The 21,894-nt window shown below is 30.1% G+C and overlaps 2 protein-coding genes across 2 annotated transcripts; one reads left to right on the plus strand and one right to left on the minus strand.

The window, feature by feature from the left end:
• Positions 1-2,601: 2,601 nt before the first annotated feature.
• Positions 2,602-3,549, minus strand: LOC126842367 (BTB/POZ domain-containing protein 9-like). The gene is made up of 4 exons (XM_050579309.1): positions 3,323-3,549; positions 3,136-3,244; positions 2,796-2,985; positions 2,602-2,735 (listed from the first exon to the last, which is right to left on the minus strand). Exons 1-4 carry the CDS (start codon positions 3,525-3,527, stop codon positions 2,637-2,639), a joined length of 603 nt encoding a protein of 200 aa, XP_050435266.1. The 5' UTR covers positions 3,528-3,549; the 3' UTR covers positions 2,602-2,636.
• A 16,065-nt stretch (positions 3,550-19,614) lies between these two features.
• On the plus strand, positions 19,615-21,552 carry LOC126842366 (BTB/POZ domain-containing protein 9-like). The gene is made up of 7 exons (XM_050579307.1): positions 19,615-19,712; positions 19,788-20,055; positions 20,121-20,250; positions 20,530-20,762; positions 20,846-21,071; positions 21,185-21,377; positions 21,437-21,552. The coding sequence occupies exons 2-7, from the start codon at positions 19,938-19,940 to the stop codon at positions 21,536-21,538; spliced, it is 1,002 nt and encodes a 333-aa protein (XP_050435264.1). The 5' UTR covers positions 19,615-19,712; positions 19,788-19,937; the 3' UTR covers positions 21,539-21,552.
• The last annotated feature ends 342 nt before the right edge of the window (positions 21,553-21,894 follow it).

Genomic DNA, 21,894 nt, shown 5'->3' on the forward strand with positions numbered 1-21,894 from the left:
TAATCGTATTCGATCATTAAATTCTTGTGGGAGGGAGTCTATTCTCAAATTTATTAAATTTAAAATAATTCTATCCCATCGAACAAGATCTGATCGCTTAACTTCAGACAGCTTTTCATCATTCATAAGCTGATATCTGACTGCAGATAAAATTTTGGTTACATTAGGCATACCTATTCGTCCTCAATCATGAAATGTTTGTGTGAGTGACTGTTTTATGACATCCAAAATATTTCTATCCGAACGAACCAGCTCTGATCTCCTAACTTCAGACATTTCATCATCATTCATAAGCTGATATCTGATGGCAGATAAAATGTTTGTTTTATCACCAGGATTTAGGTGGTCTTGGTTCTTTTTGATCCAGTGACAAACCGCACGGAATTTATCCAATTCTTTAACATACGCCGTGTCACGATTGAGAATTAAAAGTACAACTTCCTAAAAAAAAATATCCTGTCACAACTGGTTACCTAACATGAGCAATACTGATATTTAATAAGCAATTGTTATTACGGGCGTCAAAGAAAGAGAATCTTTAGATTCCAATACGTCCAAAGGATGAATGTTGATAAAATTGAATAATTTGACTTCGAATTCTTTGATTTGATAGTGAAGTGCCACAGCAAACAACGTACTTACATTGTTTACATCGATTTTACTCCACAAATCCTCGGACAGTGAATGTTGTAAGTTTGTAAAACGAAATACATTCGAGAGAATTAATAATTCCACAACAACTTTACTCTACAAAATAAAATATTACATAATATGTGTATATAAATTATCGTTTTTTGAATAATATATTTAATTTCCAATTTAATACATCAAACACAAAAATACTTTTTTGAGGTTTTTAACTAAGTCGACTATAAGTTACCTGTAGTGTACTTAAATTTATTCGACCAGTATAAATATACTGAAGAAGTCCTTTAACTGAGGTTGCTGATCTTTCTTTTATTGGCACCTCCTTTAGACCTGCTTCTTTAAGACCACCATACAGTAATGCGCTAAAAAATATACACAATATTAGTACAAAAATGCAATACATATGTTGGCTACAACCAGTAATGGACCGTGTGTACAGGATACAACAAATGTGTTTTTAAACTAAAACTCATTTCAAATTTATTCTTGTTTAATTTTAGTTGGTTAGATCATATTGATCAGCATGAAATAAGTAATTCGATCATTTTAAACAATTTATATACCTATTGGATAACGTCCATAAAATCAATTTATATTTGGCAAGTAAACTGACAATTATACCTTTTTTTGTATAAAATTTACAAAATATGAAAAATCTTGAGGCACCTAATGCCTCTGTTTTTTTTTCAAATACATTAAGGCTAGTTAATTAGAAAATTAGTGATACCATAAAAAAGTAGCAATACTATTGACAAAATACTTATTAATGTATCATTACTAACAGAATAATATACTAAATGATAATATTTGATTACCTGAAATAAACACTGCGTGAGGCTAACACATTACGATGGGCGTAAAATCGTGTATTATCTACAACTAAAATAATATCAGAATCCCTAAAATAAATATTAAAATATATTATTAATATACTTATAAATACTAATAATTATTATTAATTTATGTATAATATAATTTCTTTAAAAATAATACAGAGCAATTAGAAAAAAAAGTTAATAAAAGGTGCAGTACCCTAAAATCTGAGTCCCGGGATACCATGAACATATTATTTCCCTTAATTGGCATATTTACCCATGGCGTCAGAGCCTTGTGCTGGTTAATCGTACACAAAAACTTACAAATGGTACGAATAATAATAATGATCACAATTTTATCAATAATATCGTCCAAACGCCTACAGATACAAATTTAACTACCCACACCTCCCACGAAGAAGATCATTTACAAGCACTTCTGGAAAAATGTCGATATTTTCAATCAAAATTCACAATAGTTATATCTCTAATTAAATTACAGAATTTTAAATTGCTTTTGCGTTTTTATGCATTTGTTATTCTTATTGAAGGTAGTGTTTCGGCGATAGCTATTTAAGCATAATGAGGTATTTAAGAAAGTTGATAGTCATAATTTGTAACTAGCAAGTGAATATACAAATCCTTCCTTAAAATTCCTTATTTTATTGCTACTTGAAAAACACTTATCATGGTTATGGGATGAAGACATCAGTTTATTTTTAATAAATAATTGATAAGTAAGCCTACTTTAATCCGTTATAATCAATCATTTTTATTAAATTTTTTTATTGAATTCATCGACATCTTAATGGACTAACTGTCCTTAAAGAGGTTTAAAGAAAACATTGTTGAAGAGTCAGGGAAATCGATTTATAAGTCTACTAACGGAACTTGTAACCAACATTCTTGTCAAATATGTTCACTACTACAAGAAGGTAATAGTTACGATCCAACGTCTTATAGGGGATGGGATAAATGGTTTGTTTAATTACAGACATACGTGAACCAATATTGTTATGTTTATAAAATAATATACTGACATTACTTGTATGTGACCATTAATTTTCACCATACATATATTCATTAAGCAGAAAAAATTAAAATAACATATAATGACATGTAAAAAACCCCCTTGGATCCACATAGAAGTAGGCCTTCGGGCGAACGATGGCGCTATGAACGACCTAAAAGCCGTAATATCGACCAAGACTGTTTTGGGGTGCCGTTGGAATCCACTTGAGCAGGTGCCTCCAAATTAACACATCTAAGAAACTACCAAAATAAATATTTGAACAGTTAAAAAAAAAAACTCTCTTAGATTAATTATATTACTTCGTCTTTTTTTGAAGTGCGAACGGCAGTAACACGTATGTACACTATCATCCTTGGATCAAAATTCAACAACTGCCACGATCGTGCCGACTTATTAGATTTATCTACAATCATATCCCAATCTTCATCATTGACCGAAACATGAACAATGTAACCAGAGGTTCGGCTTTCGCCGTCATTGAGCAGCAACCTATAAACCATTATAATACTTATACCTGATATTATTGCCAGAGTTAATCATAAATTATTTTTTTAATAATAAAAAGTTGTACTCCAGACACAAAAAATATAATAAATAATAGAAACCAAAGTAAAAGTTAAATGTTATGCAAAAGATTACCTCATTGAACTAAGCACATACGGTTGGGCGAGTTGAACCTGTAAACAATCTGGTTGTCTTTTGTTTACAGCTAAATCCATAGATGGTAAAGCAACATTGTACTTCGGAGCTAATAGAATTAAAATCACTTCATTAGACAAATGTGTTTTTTTATATCAATTAAGTGATGGGTTCAAATTGTCCTTACCCACTAATCCGTTTTTGATTTCCACTAAGTGCAATTTGTCTGTATTGTACATGACTTTCAAAAAGTTAAACGTCTTATTACTAGTATTATTGGTGCCAATAATACGGATGTACCTAACAAATCTTCGGTTAATCCACAAACGTTGAATTGACCGACAATGATAATTTGAATGATCTATTACACGCAACCAATTGTGCCTATCCATCGATACTTTAATGTAATAAGTGTAAGATCTAAATAATCAAATAATTCGATCAAATGAACGGTCATTTATTTTTTTTATAAATAAATTTATAAAAAAAAGCAATTGTTTTTAAACTGTTTGGTGATTAAACATGTTTTTGATTATAAATGAAAAAAACAATATTTTATTTGTGAATAAATTAAATTATCGACTAATTAAAATTCTTATTACTGTATGATATTATTTATTATAAAATATTTTTTTTTCCAATTTTTATTAAAATAAAATTATAATAAATCATTAATAAAAAATATCGATATGTGAAACCATACGTTGCTTGTTTGCTGCCTAATTCCATTTCAATATAGTTTATATTCGATGGATGATCCAACATGATCATAGTACCGCCATCAATTTGAGAAACCGTATTCGGAGTATCTTCAGCGAAATTCACATTGGGTTCTTAAGAATAAAGTAGTTGATACTAACATAATTTGCTAGAGAAATAATTGGATTAAGCATACCTAATCGCCCTCGGTCATTAAATTCTTGTGGGAGGGATTCTATTCTCAATTTTATCACATCCAAAATATTTATATCAGAACTAACCAGCTCTGATCGCCTAACTTCAGACAGCTCTTTATCATCCATTAGCTGGTATCTGACCGCAGAAAAAATTTTGGTTTTAGCTTCAGCATCTATTTCGTCTTGTTTTTTTTTTATCCAGCGACAAACCGCACGGAATATATCCAATTCGTTAGCATACGCCGTGTCACGATTGAGAATTAGAAGTAATGCTTCCTAAAAAAAAAAACAATTCAGTCACAACTGACTATCTAACACTGGCATTATGCAATTTTTATTATAAAATATCATTACGTTAGTCAACGAGAGAGAATCTTCTGATTGCAATACGTCCAAAGCATGAATGTCGATAAAATTAAGTGATTCGTTTTCGAGTTCTTTGATTTGATAAAATAGTGCCACAGCAAACAACGAACTTACATTGTGTACATCGATGTTTCTCCGTAAATACTCGGACAGTGAAAATTGTAAGTTTAAAAAATGATATACATTCGAGAGAATTAATAATTCCACAATAACTTTACTCTAAATACCGAAAAAAAAAAACATGTGTACTTGGACAATCGTTTTCTGAATAATGTATTTATTTCCCAATTTTATACATAAAACATAACCGATTGACCGAACGATCATTAAAAAACGTACAGCCTTGAAAAAATTACATTTTTGGCCTTTCAATACCGGTCATCTAAGTCGACTATAATTTACCTCTAGAATACTTAAATCGATTCGACCAGAATAAATATACCGAAGAAGCGCTTTAACCGAGGCTGCTGATCCTTCTTTTATTGGCACCCCCTTTAACCGGGCATCTTTATGATCTCCATACAGTAATGCGCTAAAAAAATATACACAATATTAGTAAAAAAATGCAACATGTGCGCTACAACCAGTAAGGCACATCGCATGGGATACAACAGATGTGTTTTCACACTAAAACTGATTAGTGTCGTTTAATTTAAATTGGTCTGATCATTTTGATCAGCTATAATATAAGTAACAGGATCAGTTCAAACACTCACTATACCTATTGCTTAACAATAAACAACTATATAATTAATTTATATTAGGTAAGTAAACTAAAAGTTATAACTTTTTTGTGTATAACATTTACAAAACATTAAATGTCTTTAGGCACCCAATGCCCACGTGTTTTTTTCTAAGACTTTAAGGCTAGTTAATTTGGAAATTGGTGATACAGAAGAAAAATTAGTAAATAAGTTTTTGAAAAAAATTAACAAATTTGTATATGTTACGCTTATTAAGGTATTATTACTAAAACATTATTATACTAAATGATACAATTTAATTACTTGAAATAATCACTGCGTGAGGCTAATACCATACGATGGGCGTGAAATCGTGTGTTATCTACAACTAAAACAACATCAGAATACCTAAAATAAATATTAAAATATATTTTTAATATACTTTTGAATGTTAAACAAGAATGATGGTTTATGTATAATTTTATATCTTTAAATATAACACAGAGCAATTAAAAAAAAACCAGTACAGCGGAGTCGGAGCATAGATGGGACGGGTAGGTCACAGTTTTACAGGAATTTTATAATCTCAAAGTGATAGAATCACTTTTGAAAAAACGCTTCGATGCAAATCAGTAGTTAGTATTTTCAAGCCAGCACAGTCCAAACCAAGCACAGTATGAACCATTAAAGTAAGAAAGTATTTAATTGAGGTGCTTTATTTACAAATAAGCATTTATGCGTTAAATTTAAAGTGATTTTATCCATAAGTACTAGTACTGCAGTAGAGTATAGGCAGAATGGAATCAATGCATAGAGGCGACAGAGAGGACACAGGTCATAGGAATGGTTATAAATAAAAGTGAATAAAATTAAAAAAAATATATAAATTATATGATAAGGAAAACATTAATGAACAGTTAGGTTTACCGGTACAATAACTTACAGAATAACTGCTCACTAGGATGTGGGTACACAAATTAGGTCATATGAATTAAAAGCTGAAAATGGACTATGGTATAGGAGAAACAGAAAACATATTATCAAGTTTGCGTTGAAAAATAATGATGTCATTAGATGATTGTTGCAGTAGGCAAACTAGTTATTAAAATACTCAAAAAGTTCTTAAACAGCATGGGACAGTAAATAAACATGGTAGGGAAATAGTAAACTTTAAGAGATATTTATGTTAACTGTTGAAAATTTGTATGGTTTGAATATCTGATTATTTTATTTCAATATTGTTGTTCATTAACATTTTTTATTTTATTTGTTTTTATGTGTGATAATATTATATTTTATGTCTAGTACGTTTTGTTCATGAGAATTATTTTAATTTACTAGATTTTATCCTTGTTTTTTTTTTTAGAAGGCATGTTATAGTAGGCAACACTGTTACACCGTTATAATACAATATCATATAATGTTATTACTCTCGGCACACACGCGTAAAGCTGTAAATATTAAATAAAATGTATTGTTCTAAATAAATAAAAACCACAGTCTTTTTTCTGTTACTAAATCTTGTGTATATACAGGGTGGCTACGAAACACCTTTACATTTTAAAAATGCAAAATAATATTAATTTTAAAAAAATTATATATTTAACTTAATATGTAACACGTTTGTGGGTGTACGCAATTTATTTTAGCGACATTTTCGATTCTTTCGACGAAGTTCTTTTCATTGGAATTTTTTATGTGATTTTTGTACGTGTCCTTGGAGAGTCATGGCGAGGTCAGGGGGCAGTCATTCAAATTTCCAAGAACGGCCATGCAGATTACTCAGTCACAATGGAGCACTAATCACGAGTGAGACACTAGAACGACTGTGGTAGAACTTCCTCGAAAGAATCGAAAATTTCCTCATGGAAGACGGACATCACCTTCCTGACCTCATTTTTGCCACCCACAAACATGTTATATAATTTAAGTACATTTTTTTTTTTATTAATTAATATGATTTTGCTTTTTTTAAATATATATATATATTTTTAAATCTCGTAATACAACACATACTTTTCATTTAGGCACAGATTGTTAATGTCGTTGACCAATAAGTGAGCGTGATCTATTTGCTCGCAACCGGACGGATTCGTCGAAGACGATGCATAATCGGTAGGAGCAGAAAATGCTAAAAAATAAAAACAAATTTGTATAAATAGAATTTGTAGATATTACAAACGAATTTGAATAGTTAAATACGACATGACTTAGCATCTTAGCCATTTGATTTATCATTTTTTTTTAGTTTTTTAAATAAATTAATAATGATAGTTTCATTGCGCGATTGCTTTAAAGTTTTATAATAATTGTAAAATAATCTAAAAATTTTAGCGTTCTTAAACTTATTGGAAAATATCTAATTAGACTCAACAAGATTTTTTTAGAGCTTATCTTAGATATTATAAACAGTTAGTATGGATGTTTGTGAAAGGATAAGTGAAAAGTGGTCATCTTTTAGTGCGCCAATAGATTTAAATAATCCCCATCATTGTGTTCAGAACTTTACGCTATAGACTATATGCTTCGATCATAAGAAGACAATTATACTTTTTGAAGACATGTATGAAATTTATTACATACCTGGAGTTGACCTTAAAACGATGAGCGCAATAAAATAAATAAACATCATTGTGTTATACGTGGTTATGTGGTTTATGAATTCTATACAAAACACTTAGATTAAAACAATGTGCCGTCCATTGTTATTGTAAGACGACCGATATATTTTGTTTTATTGAAAATGGCCCATAATTTTTTTTTTTGTACACTCGACAAAGTTTTTAAACAAATAATTGTGTACACAACTGGCAAACGTATTTTGTGCGATGCGGGAATGAATTGCATTGTGCAATAGCAAACTTGAAGCAAAGATGCGAATATAGGACACATTCAAGTAAAAAAAAAAAAATTAACCAATTAGATAGAATTTCGGGTTTCCAAAACTGGCATTCCATAAGGAAATAAATATGACTTTTTCTGCGAAACCCATTTTATGTGCCAAACATTGTATCATGTCCCATGATATCTATGACATTCAGTCAAAAAACGATCTAAAAGACTGTCAAAAGAACTTGTAACCAATATTTATATTGAACTTACGCCACTAACGGAAGGAGGTAATTAATCCGGGTAATCCGTAATTATTTATATTTACATTAGCCAACCAACAACGTTATATGTGGTTTGGGATAAATAATATATGTAATAACAGATATACGTGATGTGTGAATGTTATATATTACACCAATATGTATAACTCAATATATCACTGGACGTTTAATATCAAATATTATTACATTACTTTAGGTATTTTATTTAGCAATATTAGTTTTGAACTAACGTGTGCTACTCAATAAAAAAGGTGACAAGGAAAAAAAGAATTTTAATAATCTATACATATTAGTTACCCAATAGGAACACTTAATTCATTAATATATATTAGCATGATCCATGATCCAAATGATCCATGCATAGTTGATAGTATTTTATTTTTCATGAAGAAATTAATTCAATTTTTTATCTATGGCATTCAGCTTAGACCTTAAAATGAGGTAAAATATTCAGCCGAAAATTGATCTAAAAATTTGCTAACAGAACCAACTTTCATATCAAATGTTGCCATTACTGGAATGAAGTAATTCATCCGAGAAACCGGTAATTATTATGATTTTCATTATCCATTCAACAACGTCACATATGGGTTGACATAAATAATACATATTATTTATAAATTCATATGGACAATGTCCAATTCACGATAGTTTAGTATAAATAACAATAATATAGTATAATTTAAAATAATACGATGTAAAATCATAAAAGATAAATAGAATAATAATAATATATAAAATGTTTATTAAAATAATTGATTGTTTCCAAAAGATATTAAAATATTAATTGGGTCGTTTAACGTATACTTTTTAGAAATATCAGGACTATGACATAAATGATAGTTGCGAGTGTAGTGGTTATTAACTTTAAAATTCAATTGTTGACTAAATAAAAATGAATCATTAATTTCGTTATTTAGCAATTTAGAGAGAAAAGTGTTAAGTGATATATTTCTACGTACTTTTAAATTTTTTAAGTTTAAAATTTTTAAATGTTTTCGTAACCAGTGTGACGAGTTATTTGGATATTATATTAATAACATATATATTTAAGGACTTTATTTTGCACTTTTTCAAGTTGATCATTATGTCCTGTAACGTTGTGGTCCCAAATTAATGGAGTGTATTCTAATAAGGAACGGACTAGTGAGGTATATAAACATTTGAGAGCAAGCTGATCATGAAAATCGGAGCAGTATCTTCTTAACCTACTAGAGAAAGTATAAATCTGCAATTGAATAAAAATATAGGAGAGAGACCATCAGGACCAACAGAGTTTTTATACGAGAGAGTATCTAATTCATTAAAAACTCCAAAGAGTAGAGTATGAAGTGTGTGGACTGATGTTGTTATGTTTAAAAAACAATAAATTATAATCTATAGTCATGTGTAAATATTAAAATCAATGTGATATATATAAATATAAAGCAATAAAATTGACAGTCAACTAGAATAATAATATGTAAGAAACCCTATTAATTCCATATTAAAATCAGTATTTGGACGAATGGTGTAGCTAATTACGACACATAAGTCGTGATATGTGTTTTATGTGATATTGACCTCTGCTTTTTTGATTAGAGCGGCGTGACGTTAGAATCTAGTGATTCTAGTGATAAGGTGCCTCCAAAAATATACCTTTGAAACGCTACAAAAAAAAAAAAAGGTTTCAATTTTTTTAAATACCACTTATAGATTAATTATATTACTCCGTCTTTCTTTGAAGTGCAAACAGCTTTAATACGTATGTACACCGTTGGCCTGGATTCAAATTGCACGAACTGCCACGTTCGTATCAACCTATTAGATTTATCTAAAATCATACCCCAATCTTCATCATTGACCGAAACTTCAATAGTGTAACCACCGTTTAGGTCGTCGCCATTATTAAGGAGCATCCTTAAAATAATTATAATCCTGATCATAAGGCTCGAGTTAACCGACAATTATTTTTTTAAATAATAAAAAGTTATATTTCAGGGACAAATAATATTATAACGAAATAATAGAAACCAAATTAAAAGTTAGATGTTGTATAAACGATTACCTCATTGAACTAAGCATATACAGTTGGGCGAGTTAAACCAAAACACAGTCTGAATCATTTTGGGCAACAGCCGCGCCCATAAATGCTGAAACAACATTGTACTTTGGAGCTAATAGAATTATTGTAGTATAATTAGTCCAATTGATAAATATGTTTTTTTATATTACTCAAGGAATGAGTTCCTTTCGTGTTGCTCTTACCCACTAATCCGTTTTTGATTTCCATCAAGTGCATTTGATCCGTATTGTACATAACTTTTAAAAAGTTAAAAGTCTTATTGCTAGTATTATCGGTGAATATTATTGGTTAATAATGACTTAACAAATTAAAAAAAATTATTGGCTGTATAATTAACCCTTTGGACATATAATTATTTTATTCATTACTTCTGGAATTTTCCACACTTGACTAAGGAAATTTATATAATTTCACTCAATAAACTGGGGAATAAAAATATTTGTGCAAATTGTCTTCCGATACTTCTGACTTATACTTAACCCAAAGTATTGGAAAATGTATAAAAATAAGATTGTGTGAGTACTGAAAAAATCTTGCATTTTTTCTGAGAGATAATTTGGTTTTAGAAATAAATAAGGTGCTTCTTAAGTGTTACAAAATCGAATAAGATCTATTTACAGAAAACTAAATGAGGGTAATTTAGTATTTGGAGTGTTTTTAGATGTAAAAAAAGCCTTTGATACAATATATCATAATTTGTTAGTAAAAAAATTAGACATACGGCATTCGCAAAGTAGCAAATAATCTTATCAAACGTTTTCTAACAATTGGTACCCAGTGAGTTAAAGTAAATAGTGCCCATAGGAAACTTAATACATTAAATTGTAGTGTTCCAAACGGAATTGTTTTTGGTCCTAAATTTTATTGTTTGTATAAAATGACTTACTTGAAATGAAATGTGAAGGTTCGATTTTTTTGTTTTGCTGACGATACCACAATATTAGTTAATATTAGTAATTTAAATAGAACAAAATTATTTCTATAGCAGTCCAAATTATGTCCAAAGTTAATAAATTCTGGATTTCAAATATGAAAAAATTTCATATAAATCATGGTATAAAAGTACATGATTTTAAATGTTTAAAAATTAAAACTTTAAATTATAACTGTATTTATATCAAATCTGTGGATTCTGTAAATTATCTTTGTATGACTACAGATCGATATTTTAAAATGGAAATTCACATAGAAACCACTATTAAACACGTTAGAAGCATGTTATATAGTTTCAAAGCTATGAAACAATATTTTATTGACTAGCACCATGATAATGACTTATTGTGCAATTGCTCAGTTTTCTCCAATGGAATAACTGCTTGGGGAGGAGCTTATGATACGCATTTTAAAAAATTATATCAACGATAAATTCCTTACTGAGGATAGCTTTCAAAAAACCGTATCGTACCAATATGGATATATTCAATACCTACAATCTAAAACAACATAATTCAAAAGAAAATGTATGAAATTTGTCTTACTCCAAACATAAAGATTATAGTTTTAATCGCACATATAGTACACGTGAAATTGTTAAAAATGTTTTTAGGATTTTTAAATTTAATAGTGAATTTGGTAAATAAAATCCGTTTTATATTGGTTTGAGTCTCTGAAGTTCTCTGTGTATTAATTCAAATAGTACCCATAATTTTAAGTAATTTTACATAAAACATATCTCAATTATAAATTACGAGTGTCAAAATTCTGAACATTTATATTTTATCTACAAATAGTTAACACACTAAATTACTTATTATTGTTATATATATATATATATTTTGTTTTATTTTTATTTTTAAAATGTTGGTATACTACACGGTTATTACTCATTTGTAATTTATTTAAGAATATTGTAAACATAAAAATGTGTCAAGTTAAGACATGAGATATGAAATTTTGTCTCCTACACAAACTCAGTCTTATGGTGAAACATTTTTTTCTTTTAAAAGTAAAATATTTTATACTATGTATATTCTGTTTAGAATAATAATAATAAAACAAGTTAAAAGAAACTAAATCAGTAGCGAACTAAGTTATATCTAGAAATCCTCTGACAACCAGTGAAAGAAAATTTGGAGAGAGCTCGATTTTTTATACTTACTTTAATTAGTAGTAGCAGAAGAAACAATTGTAAAGTTTTCAGGTGTATGAATAAATTAGTTAGGATTAACATGTACTAGTCAAATAAAAAGTCCGGAGACTAAAAATGTTATTAATCTATATATATACGTACTTAGCAGGAACACATAAATCTTTGTTATATAATAGTAAGGTTTATAAGATATTTTCAAAAGTATATGTCATATTTTTATTTTTATTTTATAATTATAGTAATATTTATAAGAATGATCCAGGCATATTTGATTTTATATGATGCCTGACATTTCATAAGCATGGTATGGTAATCGTTCGAAAATCTATTTAAAAGACTACTAACAAAACTTGTTCAAAACTAACATTCTTATCAAATATGTTCACTATTACAAAAAGGTAATAATTACGATCCAACATATTATTTCGGTTGGGGAAAATAATTTGTTTAATTACAGACATTTGTGAACCAATATTGTTATGTTTAAAAAATAACATAGAGCCATTAGTCATATTTGGTTGTTATATATATTTATTAGGCAAAAAAAAATGCCATTATGTGGACACCATTATGTAGACACCAGAATGTGGACATAAATATGTGAACACCAGCATGTTGACACCATGTGGACACCAGTGAATGGACACCGATATGTGGACGCCAGTGAATGGACACCATTATGTAGACACCATTGAATGGACACTAGCATGTTGACACTACGTAGACCCCAATATGTGGACGCCAGTGAATGGACACCAGCATGTGGACACTAATATGTGGATACCAATATGTAGACACCATTTTGTGAATAGAAACATGTAGACACCATTATGTGAACACCAATATTCGGACACCGATATGTGGACGCCAGTGAATGGACACCATTATGTAGACACCATTGAATGGACACTAGCATGTTGACACTACGTAGACCCTAATATGTGGACGCCAGTGAATGGACACCAGCATGTAGACACTAATATGTGGATACCAATATGTAGACACCATTTTGTGAATAGAAACATGTAGACACCATTATGTGAACACCAATAATCGGACACCGATATGTGGACGCCAGTGAATGGACACCATTATGTAGACACCATTGAATGGACACCAGCATGTGGACACCAATATGTGGACATCAGTGAATGGACAACAATATGTGGACGCCAGTTAATGGACACCAGCATGTGGACAGCAATATGTGGATACCAATATGTAGACGCCATTATGTGGACACCAGTAGAGGTTGGACTTGGACCGGGACCTGGACCTAAGAGATGATGACTCCTTTAATCCCTCTGAACGACTGCCTGATAAGCTTGTGTGGACCTTCTTATATATTCTCACGCTGGAGCATGGGTGCTGTTGAATGGTCGTGGGTGTGGCGGTGTCGAGTACTCTCATTGGTTGTGGTAAGAATAACTAAGCGAACAAAGGATGGGTTTTTCCGCAGCCGTGGTAACAACAACCATTTAAACAAAACATAGGTTTTGTTGTTTTTGTTGAGGCTAAAAATACTTTGCACCGGATGTAAATACGTCGCCATGATTAGAAACGGCGTAAAAAATAATTAATATAATAATATAAACTTCATAAAATAAAATGTATTCTTTTGTTTCTGGAGTTAAATAAATAAAACTCAATGCTTAACTGATTTTTTTTTTATTTATTTCGGCTTCAAAACATTTCCTTCGCGGTATTAGCCACTTAATTGAGAAATAATTATTTCGAAATTCCTGAAATCTAGCAGGGCTTAGTGAGCACAACACGTGTATAATTACAATTTTCAAACTTAACGGTCGCGGAAATTCTTAAATTTGTGGTATTATTACACAACACGCAAATTATAAAATACGGTTTAATATTAATATCACTCAATCTCGATAATATCCAAGAAACATGTATTCATATAGATCTTTCTTCGTTAGTCTAAGTCAACTACTTACTGATTACCGAAATTCTCACTATCAGGTTGGTATAATATTTGTTGACTTTAATGTATCTTATATTAGTCTTCTAGCCTCCAAGTACTCTAAACATATTCATGATGCACTGTCTATCCTTTAAAGGAAACAATAAACATTTTTTGTAGAGCAAGTGGTAAATTGTTTTAAAGTCACCTATAGCATGACCGATGAAAAAGAAGAAAACGAGTACATATAAATAATCATTAAGGTAAAGTATTGTATGTTTACAACAATAGTATTTTAGCTTAATTTTACATTTTCACCTAGCGAACACGACTTATGCAGACATTTCTTTTCTCGATAAATTTTTTTTAAGAAAAAAAACATAGTTCCCCTTTTTTGGGCCCCCGTGTTTTTGATTTTCTGAAAACCGATAGTTCTGTTTTATATACGACAATAGTGTTACATGAATTGAAAATACAATAATTAACGAGAATATTTTTTATTTTAAAGGTACCTTGCTTATAAATTTTGCTACTGCACGATCAAATTCATCGAGGCATCGCACAAAAAACGCACACCAGTTGTGTACATAATTGTTTCTTTTAAAAACAACATCACGTATGCTAAAAAATTGTGTGGCTATTTTATCGAAACAATATATTCCCGTTAGTTTTCAATACCTACGGACATTGTATTATTTTTATAAGCGATTCTTATAGTATTCATTGATCGAATTAACACGTATAACACGATGGTGTTTCTTTATTTTATTGTGCTAATCGTTTTAAGATCAACTCCGGGTACGTAATATATTCCATTTGCATCTACATAAATAATTGCCTTCTTATAATCGAAGCATATAATATCTTAAGCGATATATTCTAAACCCGATTATTGTAATTATCGTGATCTACGGTATTTGCTATTTTCTCACTAAAAAATGGCCTAGTATGATTTACTTATCCTTTCACAAAACCTCCTTGCTGACTATATATAATGTCTAAGTTAAGCGCTCAAAAGCTCTGGTGGACGTAAATTTGATATTTTTAACAAGTTTAACGGAAGGTTAGTTTGTAGTCTCTGTCCTTAATTTTATATTAATAATTATTGCTAAAAATGGTAAACGATTTCACAAATATTATTAAACCGTACTGAAAAACACACAATTAAGTTATTGTTATTTTTTTTATTTGAAAAACTAAAAAAAAAAATTTAAAAACTAATGAAAAATTGTTCAATTATTTTACAATCGTAAGAATTTACAGCACTAGTACAATACAATTATTATTATTATTTCATTAAAAATATCAAAATTTACCATTAAAAAATAAATGTTTAATCAAACCGCTGGACGCTAATTTATACTGTAAATAAACAATAGAAATTCATTTGTAAAATTAATTTTATATTTTAGCATACTGTGGTCCTACCGAGAATCCATCGTCTTCGGCAAATCCGGCCGGTGACGAGCAAATTGATCACACTCACTTCTTGACCGACGAATGTCGTCGTTTTGATAGCAATCAGTTTTTAAATAAAGAGTATGTATAATGACATTTTTAAAGATTCCATTAGATGTAAAGGACTGGTGGTTTTAATTTTTAAGAACATTAAATTTTATTTAGTAATAACCACTTAACCCGTGCAATAACCTGTACAATACATGTGTAATAACAATGTTGTAACAGTGTTGCCTACTGTAACATGCCCTTAAAAAAAAAAAAGTTGAACTAGTAAATAAAAATAATTTCCCAAAACAAAACCTCCCACCCCTATCACTCACCCCTATCTCCCACCCCTTTCTCTATCCCACTATCTCCTACCCCTATCTTCCAACCTAACCCCATCCCATTTCCATTCCCACCCTCAACCCCAACTCCGTGTGGTAACGCTTTTTTGATAATACTAAGTAAATAACACTTTTTTCGGTTATGTGCCAGAGTTAAAACATGAAAATGTCAAAAAATATTAGGGACAAAACAAGATAAAAATAAATAATACAGATGTACAAATGATGAACAATTAACATAAATATATCTTAAATTTTACTATTTCCTACTATATCTGTTTACTGCCTTATGCTGTTTAAGAACTATGGGAGAGTTTCAATAATTAGTTTTCTTACTGCAATTTATTCTCATCTTAAATCTTCATTATATTTCAATGTAAATAATAATTTGTTTTCTATTTCTCCTACACCATTTTTAGTTTTAAGCTTTATATCATAAAACCTTCTAAACATGCACTTTTTAAAAATCATTAGAAGTTTCTTTTATAATTTTGATTAACTAGCTTTAATCTACAGCTAGAATCAAGAATTTGGCTTTTTTCAATTTTTTTGGATCCAGACCTATTATTCTTCTTAATTACAGGGTTAAATGAATGAACCTATTCCGTTGGAGTCGTTACCTTTTATAATACTATAGATTTACATATATTGTTTAGTTATTTTATAAGTAGATTATATAAAGAAGAAGGTTCTTTTCTTGGAGCGTCTATTATATGTTGGACACTGTAATCAACGTGTATATGACATTATATAGGAAGGCTGCCTGGGGCTTCAACTATATCACTAACACAATTAATTAATCTAAGTTTATTTTAACTATCACACGTTAGTAGAGCTAAAATTATAGTACAGTCACATTCAACTATAGAAAAATCATAATCTGATAACAACATTTAAGTTTACAATTATCAATAGAAGGAATTACTTTAGTATGTATAGACATAACTTTCGTCACTAATTTTTTATTAATGATAGATTTATCAGTGTCCAGCTGACCCCCCGTAACATTGCCGTTAATAGATTAATCAACTTATTTCATAACCATGATGATTCATATAGATTTTGACTTACAAACGTTGGGTTTATATTAAGATACTCTAGATAAACTAAAATCTCGATTTTTCTATGGATTGGTTGCTTTCTGCTTAATGCCATTCAATTTCTAACATTATATCCTTAAAGCAGGATATTTTTATTTATGTTGTAATGAAAGCGTGTAAGATTATTATTATAAATAATTTTATTGAAGTAACAGCTTAAAACTATTTCTACAATTAATAGGAACTTGCTATGTACAAATATGAATATTAACATCAACATCAGTTATACTTAATTAGCTATCTCTGAAACACTCCCTTAAATATGAATACAAAATGTATATAATTTATCAAAACGTAGTATTAAATATATAAAGAACACAAGCAGCTTATAACTAAATTTATTTTTGGAATTTCTCTGAATTTTTTTTAAAGATTTAATGTTATACATAAATTATTATTAATTTGTATTATTTATTAGTATATTACTTATATATTTTGATATTTATTTTAGGTTTTCGGATGTTGTTTTAGTTGTAGATAAAAAAAAATTCCCCGCCCATCGTGCTGTGTTAGCCTCACGCAGTGATTATTTCAGGTAATAATATTTTTAAGCATATTATTCTCTTTTTTTATTGATTGGTAAATTGTTCTAATAGTAAATTTTTTTTTACTAGTTTTTAGAAAAGCATATTTTTTTATTTTTACGGTTAGGTTAGGCTCACTAATTTCCTAATCAACCAACCTAGATGTTTTTGAAAAACAGCAACATCGATTGCCTTAAGATTTTTTAATGTTTTGTAATCTATAATTGTTAGTTTACTTGCTTGATATAAATGGATACTATGAACTATTACCACTTATACATATTTATGATAATTGTTTTCTTTTCTTCGTAGTTGACGGATTTTAGAACCAAACTGAAAAACATATGCCATTCCATTTCTCTCTATCTTATGCAAGGAATTGCTAATCAGCATCCGGTTCAACCCGCTTCACATATTTTGACACCTGGTCTTCCTACCTCAACCTTGGTCTACCAAGTGGTCTTAAGTCTTCTGGAGAGCCACATAGTACTCTGTGTATAAGGTCGCTTTCTTTCCGCCATGCCTGGCCAGCCCAAACGAGCCGCCTCTTTGTTATGTCGTCGACTATTTTTGGTTTCTGGTATAGCTCCCTGATCTCCACATAATGTCTAGTTCTCCATTCTCCTGTAAATTGCCGTTTTCCAATCTTCCGGAATCGCCTCCTTTTCCCAAATTTCCTTTACCAACAAATATATGTACTCAGTTAGTTCATTTCCCATGTTCTTTAACAGTTCCTCGGCAATTCCATCTTCTCCGGGTGCTTTGTGGTTCTTAAAAAACCTTATTTGCAATAAAAACTCTTCTTTTGTTAGGGCTTGGCATGTTGTTAGGTTTCCCTGGGAATCATCAAATGGGAATGGATCCTCAGGTTCTGGACAATTTAAGAGCTCGCCAAAGTATCTAACCCACTTATCTGATAGTTACCGTGTCACCACCGGCCAGTGTGAGCTGTCAGTCAAGGTGTCCAGGTCAGCGTACTAATTTTTGTCGATTATTTTATTGTAAATAATTACTACCATCGTTATTATTATACCTTGTTGATATTACATACTAACCCTAGTTTTAAGTATATCGATGTTTTATATTGAACTTTTGGCAATAGTAGTTGAGTTTTATAGAGTCGACTTAATTAGTTAATTTTTTTTTGTTCCTTTCTCCCCTTTTGTTTCTCGCTAAACCATTTACTCCTATCCGGCCTAGACGGGTTTTCTCCCGGCAAAAGAGTTATCTGTCGGGCATACGCGTCGCACATATTCTTTGCGATCGTTCTCCTCTGTATGGCTTCTTCGCAGATTTTATTGAACCACGGTTTCTTTAATCGATGTTCTCTACGTATCGTCTCTTCAGCTGCATCTTGAATTACACTCTTCATTTATGACAACATTAATATATTTTTGCAAAACAAGTAAACAAGTGATATAGAAATTATGCAAACTGTTTGTATGACTTGTTACATAGCTGTTCATTATAATCTAACATAATCAAACAAAACCAAAGTAAACTGAGTAGCCCATACAATATGCCTTACTGGTTGTAGCACATACAATGCAGTTTTTTATGCTAATATTGGATACCTTTTTTAGAGGATTACTGTATGGTGGACTTGAAGAAACTCATAAAAAGGAGGTGCCAATAAAAGAAGGATCACCAAAATCAATTAAAGAACTTCTTAAATATATTTATTTCGGTAAAATGAATTTAAGGGTTCTGGAGGTAACTTGTAATGTATATTTTTAGAATGTAAATATATTTTATAGAAAAGGATATGTCGAATATACATATTATGTATTTTTTTTTTTCATTAGAGTAACGTCATTTTGGAATTATTAATTCTCTCGAATCTATGGAATTTTACAAACTTACACATTTCACTGTCTGAGTACTTGTGTAATAACATCAATGTAGACAGTGCGAGTGCATTGTTTGTTGTGGCACTTTTTTATCAACTCAAAGAACTCGAAGTCACATCAGTCAATTTTATTGACATACACACTTTGGACGTACTGCAATCTAAAGATTCTCGCTCTTTGTCGGCCGTAATTATATTTTATAGTAAAAAACCTGTATTGCTCTTGTTAGCTAACAAGTTGTGACAGTAATATTATTTTTAGGAAGCATTAATTCTAATTCTCAATCGTGACACGGCGTATGCTAACGAATTGGATATATTCCGTGCCGTTTGTCGGTGGATCAAAAAGAACCAAGACCACCTAGTTCCTGGAGATAAAACCAACATTTTATCTGCCGTCAGATATAAGCTTATGAATAATGAAGAATTATCTGAAGTTAGGGGATCAGAGCTGGTTCGTTCGGATAGAAATATTTTAGATGTCATAAAAGAGTCCCTCACACAAACAATAAATGATCGAGGACGATTAGGTATGATCAATGTTAATATAATATGTTATTTAGACTATGTTAGTATCAGCTACTTTATTCTTTAGAACCAAATGTGAATTTCGCTCAAGAAGATCCGATTGAGGTTTCTCAAATTGACGGCGGTACCATGATCATGTTGCATCATCCATCGAATATAAACTATATCGAAATGAATTTATGTGACGTAGATTCATGGTGTGTTTTTATTTATCAATATTTCTAATCAAGTATAATTTTATTTGAATACCAATTAGGTTAACTTTTATTTTTTTACGATTTATTTTAATAGTCGTTATTCAGTTTATTCATAAATAGAAAAATTTGTTTATAAGCCGAACAATCAGTCATGACTTATAATAATTTCTTTAATCTATTTTGCACAACAATTTTTTTAATTTATTATTTGCTTTTTAGACATCTTTATTGATAAAAAATTACACAGGTATTCATTTGATCGAATTCTTGTTATTTTAGCACTTACTCGTATTACATTGATGTATCAGTGGATAGGCTCGATTGGTTGCGTGTAATTAATCATTCAAATTATGATTGTCGGTCAATTCAACGTTTGTGGATTAACCGAATATATGTTCGGTACATCCGTATTGTTGGAACCAAAAATACTAGTAATAAGACTTTTAACTTTTTAAAAGTCATGTACAATACGGACAAAATGCACTTGGTGGAAATCAAAAACGGATTAGTTGGTAAGGACAACACGAAAGTAACTCGTTTTTTGAATAATATAAAAAAAATTTGTTTATCTAATTAACTCGTTTTAACCTACTAGCTCCAAGGTTTAATGTTGCTTTATCGTCTATGAATGCTACTTTAATCAAAGGATATACGGAAACTTTGGTTAGAGGAAGGAGGACTCCGTCACGATGGATAACAAGTAACATTTTGAGTGGTGACTATGAAAACTGCAGTAAATTACGCGCATATACATATCATGGCATAAACTCGGGATGTATAGAGGTTCAACTTGCCCAACCGTATGTGCTAAGTTCAATGAGGTAATCATTTGCATAACAATTAACTTTTTCATTTGATTTTATTATATAATTATTATATTATTTATGCCTTAAATTATATCAAGGTTACATTAGTTTTTTCATTATTTATATAGGATGCTGCTTAGAGACTGCGATAGCCGAACCTTCTACGGTTACACTGTTGAAGTTTCAGTCAATAATGTAGAATGGGACGTGATTGTAAATAAATCTAATAAATCGGCACGATCGTGGCAGTTGTTGCAATTTGATCAAAGGCCGGTAGTGTACATACGTATTACTGGCGTTCGCTCTTTAAATGAAGATGAAGTAAAATAGTTAATTTAAGAGTGGTTTCTAAATATTTTTTAAAACCTTTTTTTTTGTAGACTTTTAATATTGTATATTTGGAGGCACCCGCTCAAGTTTCGCTAGATTGCAAAATCACAAAACGGTGGCAGTCGATGTTGCGACTTTTAAATCGGAAATAGCGCCACCATTCGCCCGGAGGCCAACTGATAAATGGAACTATTGGGGTGTTTTACATATTATTATTACAGGTTACTGTCAATTTTATTGCTTAATAAATATGTATATTCAATTTAATTATTACTGTTATTAGTTACTACTGCACAAAAAAATTTATATAAATTAAATAATAAACAAGATATTCTATGTTGTAAGGTTGTCAATAGTTAAGTTGTCTACAGTTGGATGATTTAAACATGATGTAATACTTATGTACTCAATTTAAATAAAAATAAATAATAATATATATATATTCGAATTCATGTTTTTTATTCACTGAACAATTTTTTATAGTAATAACTTTTTTGACACATTTATT

Source organism: Adelges cooleyi, unplaced genomic scaffold (genome assembly GCF_023614345.1).
Source record: "Adelges cooleyi isolate 19-005CV unplaced genomic scaffold, UGA_ACOO_1.1 ACOO_flye_CR_arks_rails_tigmint_CR_PRNA_519, whole genome shotgun sequence".
In the NCBI taxonomy this organism is placed as follows: Eukaryota; Metazoa; Arthropoda; class Insecta; order Hemiptera; family Adelgidae; genus Adelges; species Adelges cooleyi.

Excerpts from the sequence above, each read along its gene's own strand:
- LOC126842367 (XM_050579309.1), bottom strand. The coding sequence starts at position 3,527 with ATGGATAGGCACAATTGGTTGCGTGTAATAGATCATTCAAATTATCAT. Across the intron at positions 2,986-3,135 it reads TATGTGCTTAGTTCAATGAG|GTTGCTGCTCAATGACGGCG; the intron begins GTAATCTTTTGC and ends AATGGTTTATAG. Across the intron at positions 2,736-2,795 it reads GCACTTCAAAAAAAGACGAA|TTTCTTAGATGTGTTAATTT; the intron begins GTAATATAATTA and ends TTATTTTGGTAG.
- LOC126842366 (XM_050579307.1), top strand. The coding sequence starts at position 19,938 with ATGAATAATGAAGAATTATCTGAAGTTAGGGGATCAGAGCTGGTTCGT. Across the intron at positions 20,056-20,120 it reads AAATGATCGAGGACGATTAG|AACCAAATGTGAATTTCGCT; the intron begins GTATGATCAATG and ends TTTATTCTTTAG. Across the intron at positions 21,378-21,436 it reads GCTCTTTAAATGAAGATGAA|ACTTTTAATATTGTATATTT; the intron begins GTAAAATAGTTA and ends TTTTTTTTGTAG.